The sequence below is a fragment of the Octopus sinensis genome, unplaced genomic scaffold (assembly GCF_006345805.1).
Source record: "Octopus sinensis unplaced genomic scaffold, ASM634580v1 Contig18553, whole genome shotgun sequence".
Taxonomy (NCBI): Eukaryota; Metazoa; Mollusca; class Cephalopoda; order Octopoda; family Octopodidae; genus Octopus; species Octopus sinensis.
This window is the reverse complement of record NW_021835937.1, coordinates 16,184-37,119: the sequence shown is the minus strand read 5'-3', so window position 1 is coordinate 37,119 and position 20,936 is coordinate 16,184. Positions and strand designations below refer to the sequence as shown.

The following is a 20,936-nucleotide window of genomic DNA, read 5'->3' as shown; positions in this document are numbered from 1 at the left end:
ATTTTTATTATTCAAAAATAATTTTTTAAATAGATAACCGAAGGAGGAAAAATGAAGCTGAAGAAAGATGGCTAACGTAATAGAGGCGACGATATTAACAGGTAAGTATTGAGGTGAGGATGTTATATTCCACGAAATTCCGATAATTTCTGATGATTAACCATTTAGATTTAAAAGGCTGCAATTTCTTTTGAGGATGAGTTTTGCAATGACAATAAACAAGGCCCAGGGACAGTCTTAAAGGTAGTTGGGTTTTTTTAGAGAGTGAGTGCTTTTCACATGGACAGCTGTATGTGGGATGCTCGAGGGTAGGCAGAAGAGAAAATTTATTCATATATGCCAAGGAAGGACGGACGACAAACATCGTTTATCAACAGGCGATAGAATAGGGTTACATTAAACCAGGTAGTTTTATACATCTACATAAACTTATAGTTGTTTGATGAAACAGGCCCTCCGCAGGAGCTAGGTCGCGGTGAGCGAAGCGAGCTGCCGAGCTAGTTTCTCATAAATATTATTTCTATGAACTAATAAACTTTAATTATTCCTTGTATAGATTCAAATTATTTTTGTTTATGTATTTAAACTGTATTGAAGATTTGGAGGCTAATGTTGATCAGCACGGACAGTTCCTTCTTCCTTGGCTTCTTCATTCGATTAGTTAGCTATGACTGTTTGTGCCGGGTTTGCTATGCTAAGCAAGCTTGGAGGTTAATAATAATAAACCTATTTCAATTCCTTACGAAAACTTTTCCCCGTCCGTTCCGCAAGCTAAGCGAAAAAGTTATCATTCCACGCCAAAAATAACCTCTTTTCTTCTTTTTTTAAACCAAACCTACTGTTCGCGGATCATACGAGATTTTTTCTTTTTTTTAATTAAAGGTAAGGTACCTCATTATTCTGGCGAAATTTTAATAAAACCTTCTAATATTTCAATTGCCGAAATTTGCTTGGCTCTGATTCTGTATTCAAAGAGGTCTTTTTGTCAAATGATACAATTTCTCAAAGAATTCAAGATATGTCTGGTGATATTTTGTCTCAGATTTTTCATCGTATTAACAACAGTTCTTTTCCGATAAACATCCAGTTCGACGAATCGACCGATATAACTTCGATTTGTCAGTTGATTTTTTGTAAGCTTTTTCGAACAATTTATCCTTAAACAATTTATTCACATATGCATTTGTCAGACATCTTTATCATAAATTTTCAAAAGAAGTATGCGCCATCTTAACATTGCTTTTCTACCTATATGGACCTGGCAGATAATGGTTCAGAATTCAAGAATGTGTTTCTGAGAAATCTATGCGAAGAATTCAACGTAGTTCAGATAGTAGACCAAACAGTTCCCGTACACAAGGGATTGTGGAACTTTTTAATCAAATGATCACCCAAAAAATGTCCAAAATAATAGACACAGATGAAAAATAGTGCCTAAAGATTTTGGCTAATTTTCAAATCAGTCTTTTCGAAAGATACCGAGGGATAACCATAATAAACACGTTTGTTATAATTATTAAATTATGTTTTTTGAAAAAAATTGAAAATTCAGGGATTTGTTCAAATTTAGACTCAATTGAAAATTCAATTATTTTAACTTGAATTTATATTTATGCGATTTTAATTGTCCGAGTCCGAAAAATTCAAATTTAATTTATATCCCATTGATGGAAACTCAGCCTACACTAAGGTAGTAAATATAAAAATGAATTTCCACTATAGTAAATACAAATTTAGTGTCAGAGATAAAGTTTAGATAAAAAAAAATTATAGATAGGTTCGAGTTACAAAAGATTATGCGGCTGGATAAATTTGAGTCTCAATTCTATCCCGCTGCTGAAATAATCAACATTTTATCAAATAATCGAGTTGAGATAAATCAATCATTTTGAGTAGATAAAATATGCTAAAGGAAGGTATAGACGGTCCCAATTGCAAAACTAAAAATAATTAATTTCAATATTTTTCGTTAAAATACATTATTTTTTGAACTATTATCACTTTCAAAGAACCAAAAAGTAATTTATCTAACTTCATGTTATTCTTTCAACTATTCGCTTAACTAACTGCCTCCAAGAACCACAGTTCTTTTCAGTTTCTCTATGGATATCCATATTATGTTTAATTGACGTCAAAAAAGCGAATTTAATATGGGTCATTAAAGTGGTATTTTTTCTATTTTTCATTGATCTTTTGAAAAATCATATAAAAGTTACACATTCGTTTCAAGGTTTCAAGTTGGGTAAGTATGTTTCTTCTTTTTAGTTTAAAATTGAGTTTATTATTTGCATTTTGAAAGAACCAAAAAGTGATTTATTTAATTGAGGTCCCGTTTGTGTTGTACTTTACTTCAGGCTATTTTTTCTTCCCCAAATCTTTTAACCAACATTCTCCAAGATCCACGGTTTTTTGCAATTTCTCCGAACATATCCAAATTATCACCCGTTTTCAGCTTTTGTCTCACGGAACGAGTTGTTCAGTTTTCGGCAGAACTAGTTCTTCATTGCTATGTTGGTGGGTGTCATTTCGTTCATCCGAAGGATGTGACTGGCCTGGATCGTTTTGACCGTGAGTAAGGAAGTTTTTAATGTCAGGTCCAATCCTATTCAACACTATAAGTGATAGTGTCTTACGGAGAGTCGTCAACACTACGGTGGGTCTTAAATTTGTTAACAGGCCTTTAGTTTTTCCCGGTTTTTGTAGTGCAATTAATGTGCCATTATCCACGTCTAGTGGTGAGATGTACTTGAATGTTTTGTTGTATATCTTGGTTAATACCTCGGAGATCTCAGTCGGTCCATATTTGAAAAGTTCTGTTTAATTTGTCCTGTTTCCAGAATCGTTACCGGAATATTTAGTTCTCAGGCTTCATCATTGAATTGTTAGATGTTTTTCCGGTGGTTTTGATTGAAGGCCAACTGATAGTGGCGGAACAAGGCTAATACGATTTCGTTTTTGTTTAGCATAATCTTACCAAGGTGGTTATGTACTGTGATTTTTGATGACTGCATGCTCCTATGTAAGTGAACAACCTTGAACATCTGCGCTTCATTTTTGAGCCTTTCTACTTTTTTAGCCATTCCAGCAAGTTTATTTTCCTTTATTTCAATGGTTCTTTTCTTTCAATTAAAAAAATAATATTTAACTTATCGAATGAACACTATGAAAAATGTGTGAAGGACAATCAAACAAAAATTGGAATTGGATCCTCTTAAAAATAAACAAAATTTTGTAGAAATAATAAAATTTAGAATCACTTATAGATTAGAGATATTCAAAAATGAATTGAAAGAACGCCGAATAGGTCTTATGAATTATCTAATAATGGTGATATAACATACGCTATTAAATTTTAATGTTTTGGTTTTGATCTCCAATTTCTTTGATTTTTAGCGGGTTTTTTCTCTCATTAAAGAATTTTTATTTGATTTTTATATTTTAATTCTTCCGATTTAATTATAATTATCCTGATTGGAGTCGCCCGATGGAGCTTGCAGATAGACATGGGAGCCAACTCGGACTTGAGGATGATTTTTTGTAGATTTGTTTGAACTGGGAATCAGTGATGCAACCATTTATTGCTTTTAGAATGTTTATACGCCTGTTTGCCTTGTCCGATGATGCGCCAATTCTCAACAGAGTATAGTTATTGCTGAATGTTGAAAGAGGCGGTATCTTTTTGCTTTGAGGCAATAATAATGTCGTCTCTGTAAGATAGTGACAAGTTATTTGGGTCGTACAAATAAAGGTTGAACAGAGTTAAAGTCAGCACAGACCCCTCCGGTTCCCCGTTTGAAAGATTACGTTGTTTGGAACTATGTCCATGATGGAGACGTAACCTATGCAGCCCGTTAAGAAGCTTGTAAGCCAGGATTTGTAGTTTGAATTTAAGCCGGTCGTAAAATTTTGTTGGTGAGACCACATAGAGGAACAATGTCAGCTATGACTGTTCGTTTTGGCAGTCTCTTCTTGTTGAACACATCCAGAACGAATTAAGAAAGCTTTGATAGTCTATATTGCATTTATATCCTAAATTCCTGTCAATGTCTCTATTTATTATCAAATATTTTTTTATTACAAAAAGTAATAAATTGCTAATAAAACGTACGTTGTGGACTAGTCACCAAACATTGACTTTCCATAGATATGCAGAATAAACAAATAATGAACCATGCATCACTAGTGGTCTATAAAAGCGACGATGAGTCATCCAATGAAGGACCCCCAATACAAATAATGGACAAATCAGTAGACCACCAAGAAACAATCCCCACCCCTACAAATCCCCATGATCCACAAATAGTCCTTATTGACTCATCATGTCCACTCAAAGACGAAAATAAATTATTAAAATACTTCGGAATTGGACGAGAAAATGCCCATTTGCCAGAAAGAGAACATTCCTCTCCTTTCCCTTCCGAATTACAAGTCAGGGACCTCCCCAGCTAATAATAGTACAAATTTGACTGCTATGCTGCTGATGGGTACGACCTGAACAAGATTATTATGTCGAGGAAGGACTTTAAGAACCCATGGTGCTGCCAAAACTGTTTCAGTTTAGTATTTATGAAAAAATGATTCAATTTCTCAAGATTGACGAATATGGCTCTAATTTCCCCAAAGTATGCTGGCTGTTGATATCCCCAGGACGTGTACGACCCCTCAGCCTACCCTCCTGAGTGTTACTACGACCAAATTTGTATTCTGTGATATTTAACCCTTCAGTGAAACGACAGAACGCGGAAATGGACAGGCAGTTGAGAGCAACACAGGAAAATGAGGTGATTATTTGTAGTTATTTCAAGACATCAATGACTAGTTTGGAATTGGTCGATAAAAGTCTGTTTTTGTTATATTTAATTATTTTTAGGAAGGGATTACAGGAATGGCAAACAAACGCATACACACAAACGAAGAGTCCACGAACGTAGGTAGTGAATTTAGTTTATTTTGTTTTTAATAATAAATGTTTTTAAAAAATTATTATTTTTTATCCAAAAAGTTTTTTATTAGAATTTGATTTTATTTATATTCATCAAATAGACTGTCGATAAAGTGAGCTAAGGTTATGTCTGCAAATGTAATGTCCTTTGCGGTGTGAGTGTACAAAGTTATTTTGACCTACGATAAAAATGAGGTTTAGGACTCTGTTGAATGTCGTGGTGAGTCGAGGGTGGTGATTCCTCCTGTCAGATTCCCGGGCAATGTCGTTCAAAAAATTCCATGTCTTCATTTTTAGTCAAATTTATGTACCTCTTGAAATGTTTTGAATTTTAGTCCTTTTTCAATTGCCAGATACGTTTTTGACTGGATGACCTTCCAACCTGTAATCTCCAGTTTGGTTAACATTTCTGTTCTCTCCTGACCGACTAGTGGTCGACAGTTGTCAATACATGACTGGAATATTATTAATGATTAAACATAATTTCTTAATAACTTTCTCAGTTGTAGAAATGCACCATTAGGACGTAACAGCATGGTTTTAAATTTATATTAAAAATCATATAATATAAAAAATAATTTTTGTGGAAAAGATTCCTTGACTGTTAATGTTCAGACCTAATTGTAGACACACGCTAATTCTGATACTTTCTGGTCATAAAAGGGGAGTTTAGTCATTGTGCATTCTGCAGTTTGTCCCCTTTCTATCCCCAATACGTCAGCCTGGATAATTATTAGCACTGTTATATGAACATAAAATAAAGAAAAACTAATTCAGTGCCCACATATTTCACATATTTTTTTGATCATATTTTTACAACATGCGAGGTTGCGTACTATATTCCTGAGACTATCAAGGTGGTTTCCATTTTTAGCTGTCTTTTAATGCGCTGAGAAAACAGTAGGTATTGTTAGTCGTGGACGTTTTCGGAACGCCGATTTGTTATTTTATATTGCCCAGTTTGCATAAGAACCTTAGTATGTGCTTAAATAGGCCCTTGCAAGCTTCGTTAATGTTCATCCTGACGGGGCTACTATTGCAGGTACGATATAAAGTGGAGTTCTTGATTTGTTTCAATCAGTTGATGCCGAAAAAAAGTCTTAACTGTCTTAGTTTTTTTTATCGACGCAGTAGGCTCATGGCTGCATACATCTGCTTTAAATCTCCGACTTCTGATATTCGAGGGTTTAATAAAGTTTCCACGGATTTCAAATTTTCTTTCTTGATTGTTTTCGGTATTTTCCTACGTTGAGTTTTTCTTTTCCTTTCTGGTTATTGGTGTTTTCAATTTTTAATTGGATGTCTTTTTGTTTTTTTGCCATTTCGGCAATATTTGGGTTCAGCATATTTTAGTGGCTTTTTCATGCAATCGTTCCAATAAATTCCTTCCCAGTATTATTATTAGCACTTTCACCAAGTTTATAACTCCGAATGTGCAGCAAAAGATATTAGAAAGATTGCTCCAAGCTCTTCTGTTTTTAGCTAGGTTCCCCAGAGAGTCCATATTGTCACCAGATGCCAATGTTTTCTTCATAGTTTTGTAAAACAATCGGGAGGGTAGTTCTCGGTCTTCCACGAAAGTATAATACATTAAAGGACGGGTAATATTCCTCCATTTCGATGTTCCGAAAGATGTCGGGTCTAACCTCAGGACGTGTCCAAAAAGTCTTCAACATGAACTAATGATCTCGCAACTTATTGGCCCTACAATCTTGTGAAGAAGTTCTTTTAATATATTTTTATTTAAAGCCTTTCCCGTCTTTGTTGCTGGTGAATTTTTGGTAATTGTTCAGGAGTATTTTTCCCTCGTAATATCTTATATAATCAGTTTTTCGCCTGAATATTTCATCCGGTTTGATTCACTCTCTGCTAGAACAGAGAGTCCAAAAAGTCTTTTCACTTTTAATCGGGTCACAATGACTTTGTGATCCCTAAGTGTAAGTGCCTGAGATCCAGCAGTCATGTTTTTGTTGTCTGCAATGTCAATTTGGTTGTAGATGTTGACGTATTTGCCATCTTTGTCTGTTTAGTCCCGGTTTTATGACGTGCTGCATGAAGATATCACATATCAGTAATTTTGAACTCTTTTCCTAAAGGAACCCGGATGATTAGAAGAACAAAAATATCAGCAATTTTAACTTTATTATTTTTAACATTTTTTAAAAATAAATTAATATACGTATAAGTCAGTTTGTTATTGTGGGTCGTTAAATATATTCATATGTTGGATATTTTGTTTATATCACTATTTTGTTGCCTGACGGGCAGCAATAATCCAAATTATGACGACTCGATCGAATTCCAATTTTCCGACATTAAATTCAACGAAACTAATCTTTTTGTAATTTCAATAAAAATATAAAATTTCTAGATAAAAAACGACGAAAACAATTCACTTCTTATTTTCGAAAATAAACGCTGGTACTCAACTCCTAATCAAATCGTAAATCCCAACTCTACTCACCTCAGGTCCCCACTTCCATCGAATTCCTTAACCTCGGCCCATCTACCATCGAGGCAATCCTCAGATCCCACTACTGCCATTCCATAGTAATCCACAAATAAAAAACTGAGAACGTGGGGTACTGGACATATGAGGTGTGCCACGGAAAGTACGTCCATCAATTCTACTCCGGAAATGACAAGGTACCCCTATCGCCATGTCCTTAGAAAGAAAAACACGAGAAAATGAACTTTATGGGATATGTTAATGACACTATTTTAGAAGACGAGGATTTGAATGTGACTGTCCAAGACGTCAAATTCCTCGAGTCACTTTCAACCCGATATTACTCAGCCCATGCGTATGTGGCAGTCAATTACACTGACGGGGACATTTGTTTGTCCACGAATGTTCCTCGGCACGTTATGGTCTACTATGTTTGTTTTGATCAATTTGAACCGTCAATAATTTCTATATCTGAGGTCAGTACGTGCGTCTATCAAATTGCGATTGGATTACAAACACTTTGTTCTTATGAGAGGAAAGTTCGGTATTTTGCCGTGTTTCTCGATTTTTCCAGAAATTCTCAGCAACGGAATATAATTTCGTGTTACCAAGATGAGTTGCCCAAAAATGATAATTTAAAAATCCCCGCACCAAATGAAATGACGGTCTCCGAACTGACGGAATTGATAGAAACGAGTCTCAATTTAACTGTGGGTCCATTTTGGTAATTCTTAGGGAGGGAAGGTGGACACCCACAAAGGCTTCGAAGGGACTGACATTCACGAGTTCTACAGTGGAGACAACTGTGTGTCCGGAGTGATTGAAAACTTTAATGTTTTAGAACAATTCGTTGTGGACTTTTGTTTTCTGCTTTGGGAAATATGTCAAACAAATTAGTTTGGTAGGACATTGTGGTTCACTTGTTTTAAGAATGAGAGTTCTCGAGAGACTTATTCTCTGGGACAGTACGACCCGTTGGAAAATTTGAACGATAAACAAAGTGATAATCTTTTAGAGTATTTACACATGTTTTAATAGTGGCAGGCCTCGACGACAAATTTACACAAATGGTAGCTTTTGTGAATCAACTGGAAAAAATCGAACGACTACTGTGGATATGTTGTGGGTGGCCACGTTTTAGTAACTCTAGTTGTGACTACACGGGTTCTCAGACTGAATATTCTATGATTGTGAAGGAAGTGGAGATTTGCCAGTATTACTTAAAGGTGGGTCTTTACTTATATCGTAGTTTACGGGGAAATTTCTTTGTTCTTAGTTATTAATTTTGGTTTTTTAAAAAAGGATCGATTGTATATAATTTTAGATAATCAGGTCTATAAAAACATTATTTTAATCAAAAATTAGTTAAATAAATTTTGAGGAATTAAGAAACACGATAAAGCTGATTTTTTAAAGGTTTTAGGTATAAATATAATATGTACTAATACAGCGGTTCTCAATTTTTTTAGACTGGGGACCACTTTTGCACTATAAAATTTTGTGGGGACCACCTTAAATAAAATAAACATTTTTTGGTATTAGCGCACAATTTTTGGCCTCGTCAGGGCCAGGTTTAGACATGTTCGAATATTTATTATAAGAATAACATGAACATTATGAAAATAACAGAAAATTTAATAGTAATTTAGTGAGATTTCTGATCTTGTTTGCTCAGAATAATTTTACTTATATCAGGCTCTATGTTCGACAAAGCTACTCGCATATCATCTTGTACCCGTAGTCTATTTCTATATTTTGTTTTTAGAAAAGTCAGACACGACATCGCCATTTCACAGTGATAAGTAGTGGGGAATGCAAGTATTGATTCCAATGCAGTTTTACTCAAAATGGGGAATTCTTTCGCCATCTGACACCTAACAATAAAAAGTAATTATTAATGAGAATACCAAAAATCTAATAATGAAGTACATTTGAAAATAATCTGAGCAGACTGATTACATTGAAGTTCAATCAAGCTCTGCTGAAAATTGAGTTCCTGATATTCTTTAAATGAGGTCAAGAAAGGTTGAACGATCCAGTTTGGAATTGGGTCTTCAACAGGAAAATAATCATCAAATTTTGTCTTGAGATTTTCCAGATGTTTGATTATCAGACTTAGAAGAACATTATCCGGTGGGTTGTGTCCGAGATGATATTCAAGCATTGGGAACATTGATGTTATTCCTTTTTTTATTTTCATTATCCACAATAATAACTTTTTTTAAAAGCCATTATTATTTGATTGACCTCGACAATTGATATATAAAGACCTTTAAATAAATTAATAAAAATTTTACCCTGCATTGACAAATTAAACTCATTTAAAATGTTAAAAAAATCGGCTACAGAAAAAATCGGATTTCTGGGTGTACAGACTCTTTATGGCGCCTAAGTTGAGAAGGTTTCAGTGAATTGTTTCCCAAAATTTTGTGGCAAATCATGCATTTTGCCTTTATTTCATTATTTGGGGCAATGAATTTAATGAATCCAAATTGTACGTAAGAATCCGACCAAAGACGACGATTCTTGTTAACCATAACTAGAATGATAAACCACGCTAATCAAATCAGATTAATTTCAATGTTTTGATTTATACTTTGTCACAGGCCACAACTGTTACTCCGCCAGATATGTTACACTAAAAATTCATATAAATAGAAATAAAAACTTTTAAAATTAAAAATTAATACAAAGCATAACCTAATTGTTCGCAAAAATATGCTTTTCTGAATAGAAAATTTGGACTGAAACATGAATTTTTTCCCAAAAACCAACATACCGTGTAAAATATGAGTTTTAAATTATTTAGCAATCTATTTATTTTGGCTTATCCATATCTTTTTTTTATAAATAATTATTCTTTTTTTTTAATAAAAAAATTTTAAAAGCCTCTTATTAGTTTAAAACGTTTTCTATCAAGAATCACAAAAAAGAAGGATCATTCCCAATTTTAATTAAGCGTGAAACATGTATTTTCTCATACATGTCACCTGTCTCACTTTGTATGTTACTACAAAATCGTCTTTTGCCACAATTTGTATTTCACCATCTCTAATCCATCATAAAGTGGATATTGTCGTTTGTTAGCGTCATTATCTTGCCTAAATTACATGTTTATACATCCCAATACCTTAAGATTACTATCTCTCCTACACTAAAAGTAGCCTCGTCATACTTCCATTTTCTTCTCTGAGCCATTTTATCAGCTGCCAACAGAATATTTACATACGCTTCATTCCTTTCCTCTTCCAATATTCTATGTCATCATTTTGCAATAACAATGATTCTAGTTCCTCCTCTGATGTTTCAATAGGATATTTTATGCCCATAAATAGATTAAATGGGACTTTTTTTGTGTGTGGAATGGACAGTATTGTTATAATCAAAAACAATGTCTTTGATTATATCGCAATAGCGTCCAAAACATTCATCAGAGTAACTTTTAGATGAAATCCATCTTTTGATACTCTGATTTAGTCTAAAGAATAATTTATCTTACAACCTTTCCACCTGTCCCTGTACCCAAGGAGCCCTTGGTCGTCCACGGACATGTTTATTTTGTACTTTTCACATAAACGGGCGACATGGTCATTGCAAAATTCTTTACCATTGTCTGTATGCAAGATCAATGGTGGCCCAATATAATAAAAGATGTTCTGAAATAACGAAGCAATTTCATGAGCTCTTTTGTTAAGTCCATCTTTAGTGATATATGGAGCTCCATCCAAAAAATCAAATTTATTTGCTAATTTCAGTAGTCTTGATCTTTGCATCCGCGAAAGCGTCCTGCTGACGAATACGAGCTCAGGATTGCTCTTAAGTTCCTTAAGTAATTCTAAGTCTTCCTTTGTTACTTGCACTAAACGCATTTTTAACGTGTATTTGTAATTTAAAAAAACATCATATTTTTTTAAAAATTTATAAGTTTTCTTTGAATTCATAGAAATATACCAAAGGATTCTGTTTTAAGTTTTTTCCAACTTGACAATTTGATGTTGGTGTAACATATCTGGCGGAGTAACAGTTGTGGCCTGTGACATACTTAATTGTACAATTAGTTTTAAATTTAATATATTGTTATTTTTCGAAAATTCCGGGGACCACTAAAAATTTTCTGGGGACCACGATTGAGAACCGCTTGATTAATTTCAATGTTTTTGATTTATATTTAATTGTACAATTAGTTTTAACTTTAATATATTTTTATTTTTCGAAAATTTCTGGGGACCACGGTTGAGAACCGCTGTACTAATACACGTAATCTGGTTATAGTTAACCTTGTCAACACGGTGCCAGTAACTATCTCCACTCATCAGTATATTAGAATTTCTAAATTCATATATTCGAAAATTATGTAAAGAATTTAAATTAACTAAATACTTGCATGACTAGTATCTAGAGTCCTGTCATTGCTGAACGTTTGAATCATACAAAATCAGCTCTAAAACACGGATAAGTTTTGGATTTTAAGATATTAAATATTCTGTATTTTTCTATTCGTGCAGTTTAACAAGAAAATGTTTTAACTTTTTTATTTCAAAATAGATTTTTGTCAACACGTTTCCAAAGAATGGACCAATAATGATATGGATAAATCTACATATTTATTCTTGCTGGAAAATAAAGCAAGTGGTCATTTTTGGCGACCAACTCGATGTTTTTTTCAGTATACAGAAAAAATGTTCAGCTACCAAAATGCGACTGTGTCGGATACGATGAGCCATATTCACACAGAAGAAATCGGTTTGAATATGATACGTATTTTGTTTAAACACCAAAAATTTTCTTTCTAGAATTCGAACTTTTTATGGATAATTAAATTTTTACAATTTGCCGATTCTCGGTTATTATCTTGTCGCCATACTAGTATTAGTCACTACCCTTAAATTATTATTAAGGCTATACTTCTAGGGACCCTCAAATTGCGTAATGTAACCAAAAAATATAAATGGAAATAAACGGATTATCGTGAAAATGTATCTCTAATTCAAACCAGAGAATTCTTGAGATTCATCTAAGACAGGCAGTATATCCCTGGACAAGGGAACGTTCCAAATATCGGAAGCATACTGAGCCACAGCACGGTCACTAGAGAAGAACCCAGCAGCAATGATGTTGTTCAAGCACATTGTATTCCACACATTAGAATTCTATCAAAATACGGCACACAACATACCAAGTAAGCAGCCTCTACCAAAAGCTGCTTCTGAATATAATCATCATAGTCACTCATGACCATGAAAGGATCATCAGAGAGCATAGTCTGACATATTTCGCATAATAAATTAGGCTCCTCCCTGCTGAAAAATCCGTCTCTTATTTGTTCAATACATTCTATTAATTGAAGACTCCTTGGATAATTAAAACGAGGATTGTATCTACACTTCTTTACTTACAAAATACCCATAAGTGTAATTTTCCTTAACTTCGTGGATTGTCATTCCGAATATAAATATATTTTCCATCCCAACCTGTTCGGCCATTTCTACATTGGGCCCATCAAACGTCCCCAGAGTGACAGCCCCGTTCAACTGGCAATAAATCAACTGACCAACCATAAATTTCATGTTTCCAGTTCCAGACGCTTCAGTTCCTGCGAGTGAGAGTTGTTCACTCAAATCAGCTGCAGGGACCATTTTCTCTGCAAACGACATTTTATAATCCGGAAGGACAAACACCCTCAGGTCTTTATTGGTCTCCGGATCACTGTTCACCACATCAGCCACATTGCATATCAATTTGATGATGAGTTTTGCAATTCTGTAGCCGGGAGGAGCCTTCCCCCCAATTATGACAGTCCTGGGGACGACAGTGTAGTCATCCAAACCAGCCTTGACCCGTTTGAGGCGGTTGTAGAGCGTTATTATATGAAGGCAGCTCAGAAGGTGTCGTTTACTTTCTTGAACTGGTTTGATATGCACATCAAACATGGTCGAGGGGTCAATCAAGAATCCAAACAACTTTTTAACATACAAAGCGAATTTATTTTTATTACTCTATGACATACTGAGGACACACAACCTGTTTTATCAAACAAATCTCGTCAATAATTTGTTGATTTGACACAAGTGGCCTCAGTTTGTTCAACTCACGCAAATCTGTTATGAATCCGTCCCCAATTTGCTAAAAGTAATACTTTAAACGTACACGGCGAATAAAATCTGTCAAAGATGGATTGCAGTAGACTAGCCATCTCCTGGGAGTGATTCCGTTGGTTTTGTTTTGAAACTTGGCAGGAGTCATTTTATAAAAATCAGGAAATCTTGTGATTTATACAAAATATATATACACGTCAGTTTTTACTAATTTTGAGTGAAGTTCGGCGACTCCGTTGACGGAATGTGACCCCACTATGCAAAGATAGGCCATGTTGACACGTTTACGATCCTCTCAATCAGACTCATTCTCTCCAAGACATCCTCGTCATTGGGCCAAAACTCAGAGACCGCCTTGCAAAATCACTGCACATTCAACCTGTAAATGCTTGCGATTTATTTTATGGATTATCTGCATTATTCTGGGCAACAATTTAGTCAACATTTTTAGTGGCCATCGCTCGAGTGCCTCGGGAAGGAGAGTGTGGTTGGTATATCCGAAAGTTCTTATGCAGATATCCCAAGAATAAGACCAATCCAGACCTTCGACGTCCACCAACAGTCTCATCAATTCAGGAACAGCCAAGGATGGACTCGTATCGTTCATTTGAATGGCCACCTACTAATTTATAATGACCAATTGCCTTTTCTGGAAACTGGTCGAATGAAGTCCTAGGTTCTTTCGAGTCCTTGTACCGCCGAATAATATCCTGGAGAGTCGCTGAGGCCAGGAAGTACTCTTGTTTGAGACGGAGTTCCTTACCTTCAAATCTCTTGAAATAAAGGGCATGAATACCTCGTCATTTGGGTAGAGGACACGTGTTATGCTTTCATCAAGGTATGGGTCTCTCATAGCTTGGACGTGATCTCCTGAATTGACTAGACAGTGACTAAAACTAATAACTTACAGCAATCCAATAATAATACAGCTGAGGGTTTGGCAGCCCACAAACGCATAGTTATGACGTGGTTATTCCCATATCCGGGGACAGGTGTGTCGTAGGGAATTGCATACACAACCTACTTATTAAAGAAAGGTCACTTGAGTGTCAATCCACTGTGTTTGTCCATCCACTTTGATTGTTTTTCCGTAAAAATTAACAGGAACGATATATTCCTGGATGCACCTCTCCCAGGGATTGCTGTACTTTAACCAATTGTTAAGCTCCTCTCTCTTAATTAATTTAAATAAAATTGAGACATGGTCGGTATCGTAAATTACTTGAGTAAATACGCCATACTCATAGCGCAGTCCATAACCCATGCCTGCAATGCCCAAAGTAGCCATCGAGTCAAGATAACAGGCAGCCAGTCTTCCCAGTCCACCATTTCCTAAACCAATGTCAGGTTCCATGTTTTCTAATTCTTCCAAATCTAGTCCCAGCTTGTTAAATAAGAACATGTTGGACATACTTGATAAACGGCTTCTTTGCACTGCCCGTCTATTCCAACGTTGATCATGGAATTTATCAAAAGACGACCGACGTAGAATTCAATGGACAAATAATAAATTCTCTGGAAAAATAAAATCAAGGAAAACCTTGGAGTCCAGTTGTGATGGTGTTGGCTCGTTCTGATCCACCGGGAAGCCATTTTGTCGCACACCGTGTGAGCCAAAGAGATGTAATAATCACGTTTGGTAGCAATATTGCGGTCCTTGAGGCGAGAGTTGTGCAATGACGATTAAAGCTTTGTTTAATGTCTCTTACATCCTTTGGGTCTGGAATATTCCTTCCACTGTTCTCCTCTCGTTTTTTAGCGTCAAAAAATGGATATTGCATTGAAATAGATTATATAACTCAGAAATAATGTTAATAATGATCACAATTCTAAAAAATCTTTTATTTGTTTCTAATTAAAGATTCCCTAAAAATAAAATAGCAGATAACAAAAAATTAAATTTATTAATTGCGATCCTAAATGTCCTACATACTATATTTAGAAAAATAAACTATTAATAATGTGATTTATTGAGACTGGTTCAGCCAAAGGGATCCCTAATCTCTTACGACTAATGAGTGTTAAAAGTATTCCTCGATATCCGTCCCTTTATGATATCCGTGGGAGTACTCGATGTTCCTTATGATTTACTATTATCTCAAAAAATGATTTACTATTATCATTTATGTTAATCGCGTCCAACAAAAAAATATAGTGCATCCCAAGAAAGAATATCCGTTTTTTCATTTTGAAAACAAATTAAGTTAGGAATGTACAGAGGGGAAATTCTGGGGGGGTTAAAGCTCGCACCCTCCTGCGGAAAGTACCGCATGTGTGTTGCCACGGAGAATGGCGATGGATATCCGCTGCAATAGCCACGAAACCTCGCGTGGCTCTTTCGTCCTGTGGGCCAATTTCCTCCCGATGTCGCTGATGAAAGCCGAGGTTAGAGGCCCTGCGACGCCCGATGTCTCCAAAGCGATTGGTACGAATATAAAACGGCGTCCAAGTTCTTGGTATTTTTTGATTTTGGCCGTCTCAGCCTTTTCCGTAGCGGACCTGGGGGGAAGTGACAGATGACATGATTGCCGATGGAGAGAAAGAGTCGATGCACGTAGCATCCCAGACAGAGCACTTGCCCCCCGAAAAGGAAAGATTGTCATTCCGTCTGGGCGTTTGCCGTCACCACGGTCCAATCCGACAGGCTCAAGTTGTGACGGAAAGCCTGCAGCCTTGAGGGCTCTAACCACGACGTCATTTAACGAGGCGTGGCGGGGACTTCGACCGGCACGAACTTATATCTAAACAACATGGAAATCCCTTTTAAAAAATCCCAGAAAATCCTCGGCGTGACTTACGATAGTCATATGTGTTTCTCCCAACAAGTTGAAAATGTTACTACCAGCTGCATGAAGAAACTGAACATCTTAAAAGTGTTCCTCTGAAAATGCAAAAAATGGATCAGCTTCTTCACACGACAATCAATCTACCGGCAATACATGGAACCCTCCATTAGTTATGCTTGTGGGGAGGGTTTGTCAGTCAAACAAACCACGAAAAAATCGAAAAAACTCAAGAAAGATTTCGGAAAGCACTACAAGGAACGAATGAAGATCTATCCATCTATCCATCGCCTCATTTTAAGAAATCTTGGGAAGGAACCATAAGCCTACAGGCCCTACAACTCCACCACCGCGCCCTCATAGAAATTGTGCCGGGATTAGTAAGCAGCACCGGGCAAAGATGAGGACCCTCCTCAGAGAAGCGGGGATCACCTGATTAATTAGTTCTATGTTTTGGACGGGGAGCTTGGTTCTAATGATAATGAGTTCAGATTCTAGTGAATGACCTAAATTAGCTATTTATTTATTAGCTATGAAATTAATTAGGCTAAAACTTTTAGTTAATTAAACATATAATATTCTTATTTATAATTAATTTTTTTTCAATAATAAATAAAGATGTCAATTGAAATGAATAAATCTTGTGGTTCATTTATTGATTCTGTAAAAAATTCCAAGATCTCCTCTCCCAAATCAATATTAGAACCAACAATATGTTTTTCTACCGACAATGTAACCAATAAATCTATTATTATTCCTACAGTTGGGAAATACAACATTCCATCACGCTGCTTATGCTGGGAACTGCGAAATGCTCAAATCCCTTCTAGTGGCGGGTATCGAAAAGAACATTAAAAATAAAATAAACCGAACTGCTCTTCATATTGCCTGTCAAATGGGTCACTTGGACGCAGTTCAATTACTCCTGTCCGCTGAAGTGGATGTCAATATCGTAGATATGGTATAGGGTAGTCAACTGACCCGAAAGTTGGGAATGACTCCTCTACATTGGGCTGTTGAGTCTGGAAACATTGAAATAGTCATGTCGTTGGCCAAAAAGACGGAGGATTTGCTTATGGCGGACAAAGTCTACTCCAATTGGCTGTATTGGTAGTTCAGGAGATCAGTATTTGATATTGCGGCTGGGAAAGATAAGAAGGACATACTCCAATTTCTGTTAAAGGCATTTGCTGATGTCTGAGAGTTGATAGTTCTTGAATGAAAAGTCGAAATTTCGTGAAACTCAGTCTGGGAAGATGCCGATATGTTTTGAGGACGCAGAAGGTAAACTTACGTGGAATACGGTCGATGTTATTGCTTCGGATCACGATTTATTTTGACTTATTTTTGAATTTTATTTATTAAGATTGTGTTATTTGAAAATATTGTGTCATTTATTATTTCAGGATTTGTATTTTTAATTTTGCAGTAGCCATAGTCAGAGGCAATACTCTGGCTATCTGCTAATGACGATTTTTCTCTTGACCTAATTTGATTATAATTTTGCAGTCTATCATACATGCAATTTCAAGTGCCTTTTAACCGTGTATTTTTTCCTCAATAAAGATTAAAAATTTACAACAAATTTATGTGATAAAGACTTATTAATCCACTCGTAACAGCTGGAAATTAATTTCCTTTTTTAATAAGGAAATAGGCAACATCACTTTTTAATTGTCTGTCATCAAATTTGTTACGACTCTTTTCTTCAATTTCTAAATATTCTTCATTCAAATGAATTGCTCCAATTATGAGGTTACTGACTAAATTTATTTTTTCAAAGATTTTGATCCCGTGGCTGTCTTTGTCCATCATACTCTCCAGGGGTCGGAAAATATTTCGAAAGCAAATTCTTGACATTCTCGGAAATATTGAAAAATTTAAGAGCCATCTTTAACCGCTTGTCCAAAGCAAAAATTTAATAATAATTAAGAATTCATTTTAAAGAATAAAATTATTTAGTCTCAAAAATGAGAAATTTGATTCCTCATTTCTTTGGAGAGTTGTTTAATGTCTGAGTCGAAACTAGTTAATTTTAATCTGAGGTTTGATTTTAAGACTGTAATTTTTTTTCTTAATCTCAATTTGTTAGCAAACTTCATGTGCAATTTTTTTAATTCATAAAAAGAGTCCAGAAGAGAACTCCGAGTATTTGATTCATCTATTGATATAAAAATCGAATTATTTAATTTTATGTCAATAACTTGTTGAATAGATACATTCGAAGACATCTTAAATGTCCTTCGGAAACTATTTTTGCAGATAAAAATATATTTATTATCTTTTCATGATTTCTGTTTTATTTAAAAAAATAGTGAAATACTTTTCCACAGGTTTCAATAAAATATGACTTGATCTTCCCAGGATTCCCTTTTTCCCTTTTTTCGATCTCATGACTTATCAAAAAACTAGCAATATTTGTATTCCTGGACTGTTGCCAATATTTAAAAACTGAATTTTTAATCTCAATATTTTGATCAAGTTTTTCACACAGGTTTCTTTCGTGAGTCACCAATTGAATTTTTTGCAGCGTTGTGCTAAAATGTTTCTCTAAATTTAATTTTTTGTTTTGATTTAAAGTTGCCTGACAAATAAGGGATTTTTGAAGTTTTTATGAGTTAGATTTAATACAAAAGATTCACTCCATTTTGATTTAAAATGACAAATATGACCAATAATACATCTCAGGGGAAGACTGACAATGAAAAAGAATTCAGAATTTAATTAATTACTTTTTGAGAGGTTAGCTACAGTTTGTTAATTCGGTCAATTTTATATATTCTACTTATTTCTCGATTAAGTGATTTATCGTTTCTACCTGTAATTAATTAATTTGTTTTTCGCACTTTATACTATTTCGCACTTTATTCAAGAAACTGAATTGAAAGCAAAGAGGAGCGTTGTACTTATATGTTAGTGGTTCCCGAATTAAACGTGCTATGATATTGTGAGCTGTTTCGTTAGCTGTTCTGCATAATAAGAATTATAACAGAAAATCATTTTTTGAGTCACCCGAGTCTTCATGGTTTTGGGGAAAAATCTTGATTTCCATCCTTTGCGTAAACAGTCAAGCAATTCTTTCGCAAAAAATTAATTTAATACAAAAAATTAAAAACAACAAAATTGTTTATACTTTTGGTTAAACCAGGAAAAATCAATTGAAAAGATTGAAAATTTTAATAAGGAATAAAAATTATTATTTTGCCAGATTTTTAAAAAAATAATAGAAATAAAAAAAATCTATTCAAAAACAGTATTCCTAAATCTTGTGCGAATTTCCCCACTATTTAGATACATCAGGTGAGATATCACTATAAGCATTTGACATGGAAGATATATTAATAATTGGTCAGTCGGCTTGATTATTTACGTATATAAACCGTAATTCAAATCTAAATATCCTTTATTTGTTTGAAAGGTGTTTGCTACATATCTTAAATACAAAAAATTTTACGATTTTATATTTTGTATAAAATCAAAAGCTGAACTTTGAAAACTTAACAAGTGTTTTAAAAAAATCGAAAATATGTGACATGGGCAAAACAAGATTGAATATGAGTGTCGACAAAGATACTTCATTGTTCAAAATGACATAATCAGAAAAGTCATTCGAAATTGTGAAGTATGTAAATTTGCCTGTCCATTAAGAGTTTTAATTCTTTTTAATTTTTAATGTAGGTTGGTGATATGAATCATCATATTTTTGCTTTTTCTCCAAATGAAAGGTTTCGGCTAGATCTTGTAGATCTAAAAAAGTTTTCAGTCTCAAATAATAATTACAGATGGATTTTAACAGTCATCGATGTTTATAGTAGGTCTTTCAACAATTTATTCAGATTTGCATTTTTCAGACCACTTTTTCATAAATCTTCAAAAGAAGTATGCAAGAACTTAAGATCACTTTTTCTACCTTGCAAAATTTTGCAATCAGATAATGGTTCAGAATTCAAGAATGTGTCTCTGAGAAATCTATGCAAAGAGTTCAATGTAGTTCAGATACATAAAAAACCAAACAATCCCCTTACACAGGGGATTATAGAACGTTTTAATCAAACCATCACCCGAAAACACTCCAATATGATTTTTTTATTTATTTATAGACCAAAGACGGGTAAGCCAGTTAATTATTATAATCCCCGTGATCCCCGATTCAAGCGAGGGAGATCCTTCTGAAAAGTTCGATCCTGCCCACATGATCGGCCTGAGACGACGATGTCCCAGGGTCAGAGTTCTAGAAGTCCTTTTTTCGGTAGGCATTAAGTCTTGGTGGAGGACATGTGTTTACCGATGTCACTACATTCGTATCCTCCCTGTGTGAAGGCGACCCTATTTTGGAGCAAATCTCTATAGAAGTTCTTTTTTCACCCTCAAGACATTTTACATTATGCAATGTATATGTCCCACCGCAAAGCTCGACGACCTCTTTTATCTCAAAATACACACCCAACTTATTGAAACTCGGCGGACTGAAGGACTTGCTGCTATGCGGCGACCTAAATGCCAAGCATCTGCTCTGGGTCCGGTCTCAACCGGCCGACATTCGCGGCGAGTACATCCTTTCCGTATTCAATAAGTTGACTATTCTAAACGACCCATACGCTCATACAAGAACACCAACCCGCAGAAGAGATAGCCCAACATCCCCGGACCTGTCCCTCTGCACTTCA

General features: G+C 35.0%; 1 protein-coding gene and 1 pseudogene across 1 annotated transcript; one reads left to right on the top strand and one right to left on the bottom strand.

Annotated features, from left to right (window-relative positions):
• The first annotated feature begins 7,562 nt into the window (after positions 1–7,562).
• On the top strand, positions 7,563–12,184 carry LOC118761904. The gene is made up of 4 exons (XM_036500091.1): positions 7,563–7,935; positions 7,966–8,115; positions 11,147–11,220; positions 11,937–12,184. The coding sequence occupies exons 1-4, from the start codon at positions 7,631–7,633 to the stop codon at positions 12,182–12,184; spliced, it is 777 nt and encodes a 258-aa protein (XP_036355984.1). The 5' UTR covers positions 7,563–7,630.
• Positions 12,185–12,373: 189 nt separating this feature from the next.
• Positions 12,374–15,267, bottom strand: LOC115231463 (annotated as a pseudogene).
• Between the last annotated feature and the right edge of the window lie 5,669 nt (positions 15,268–20,936).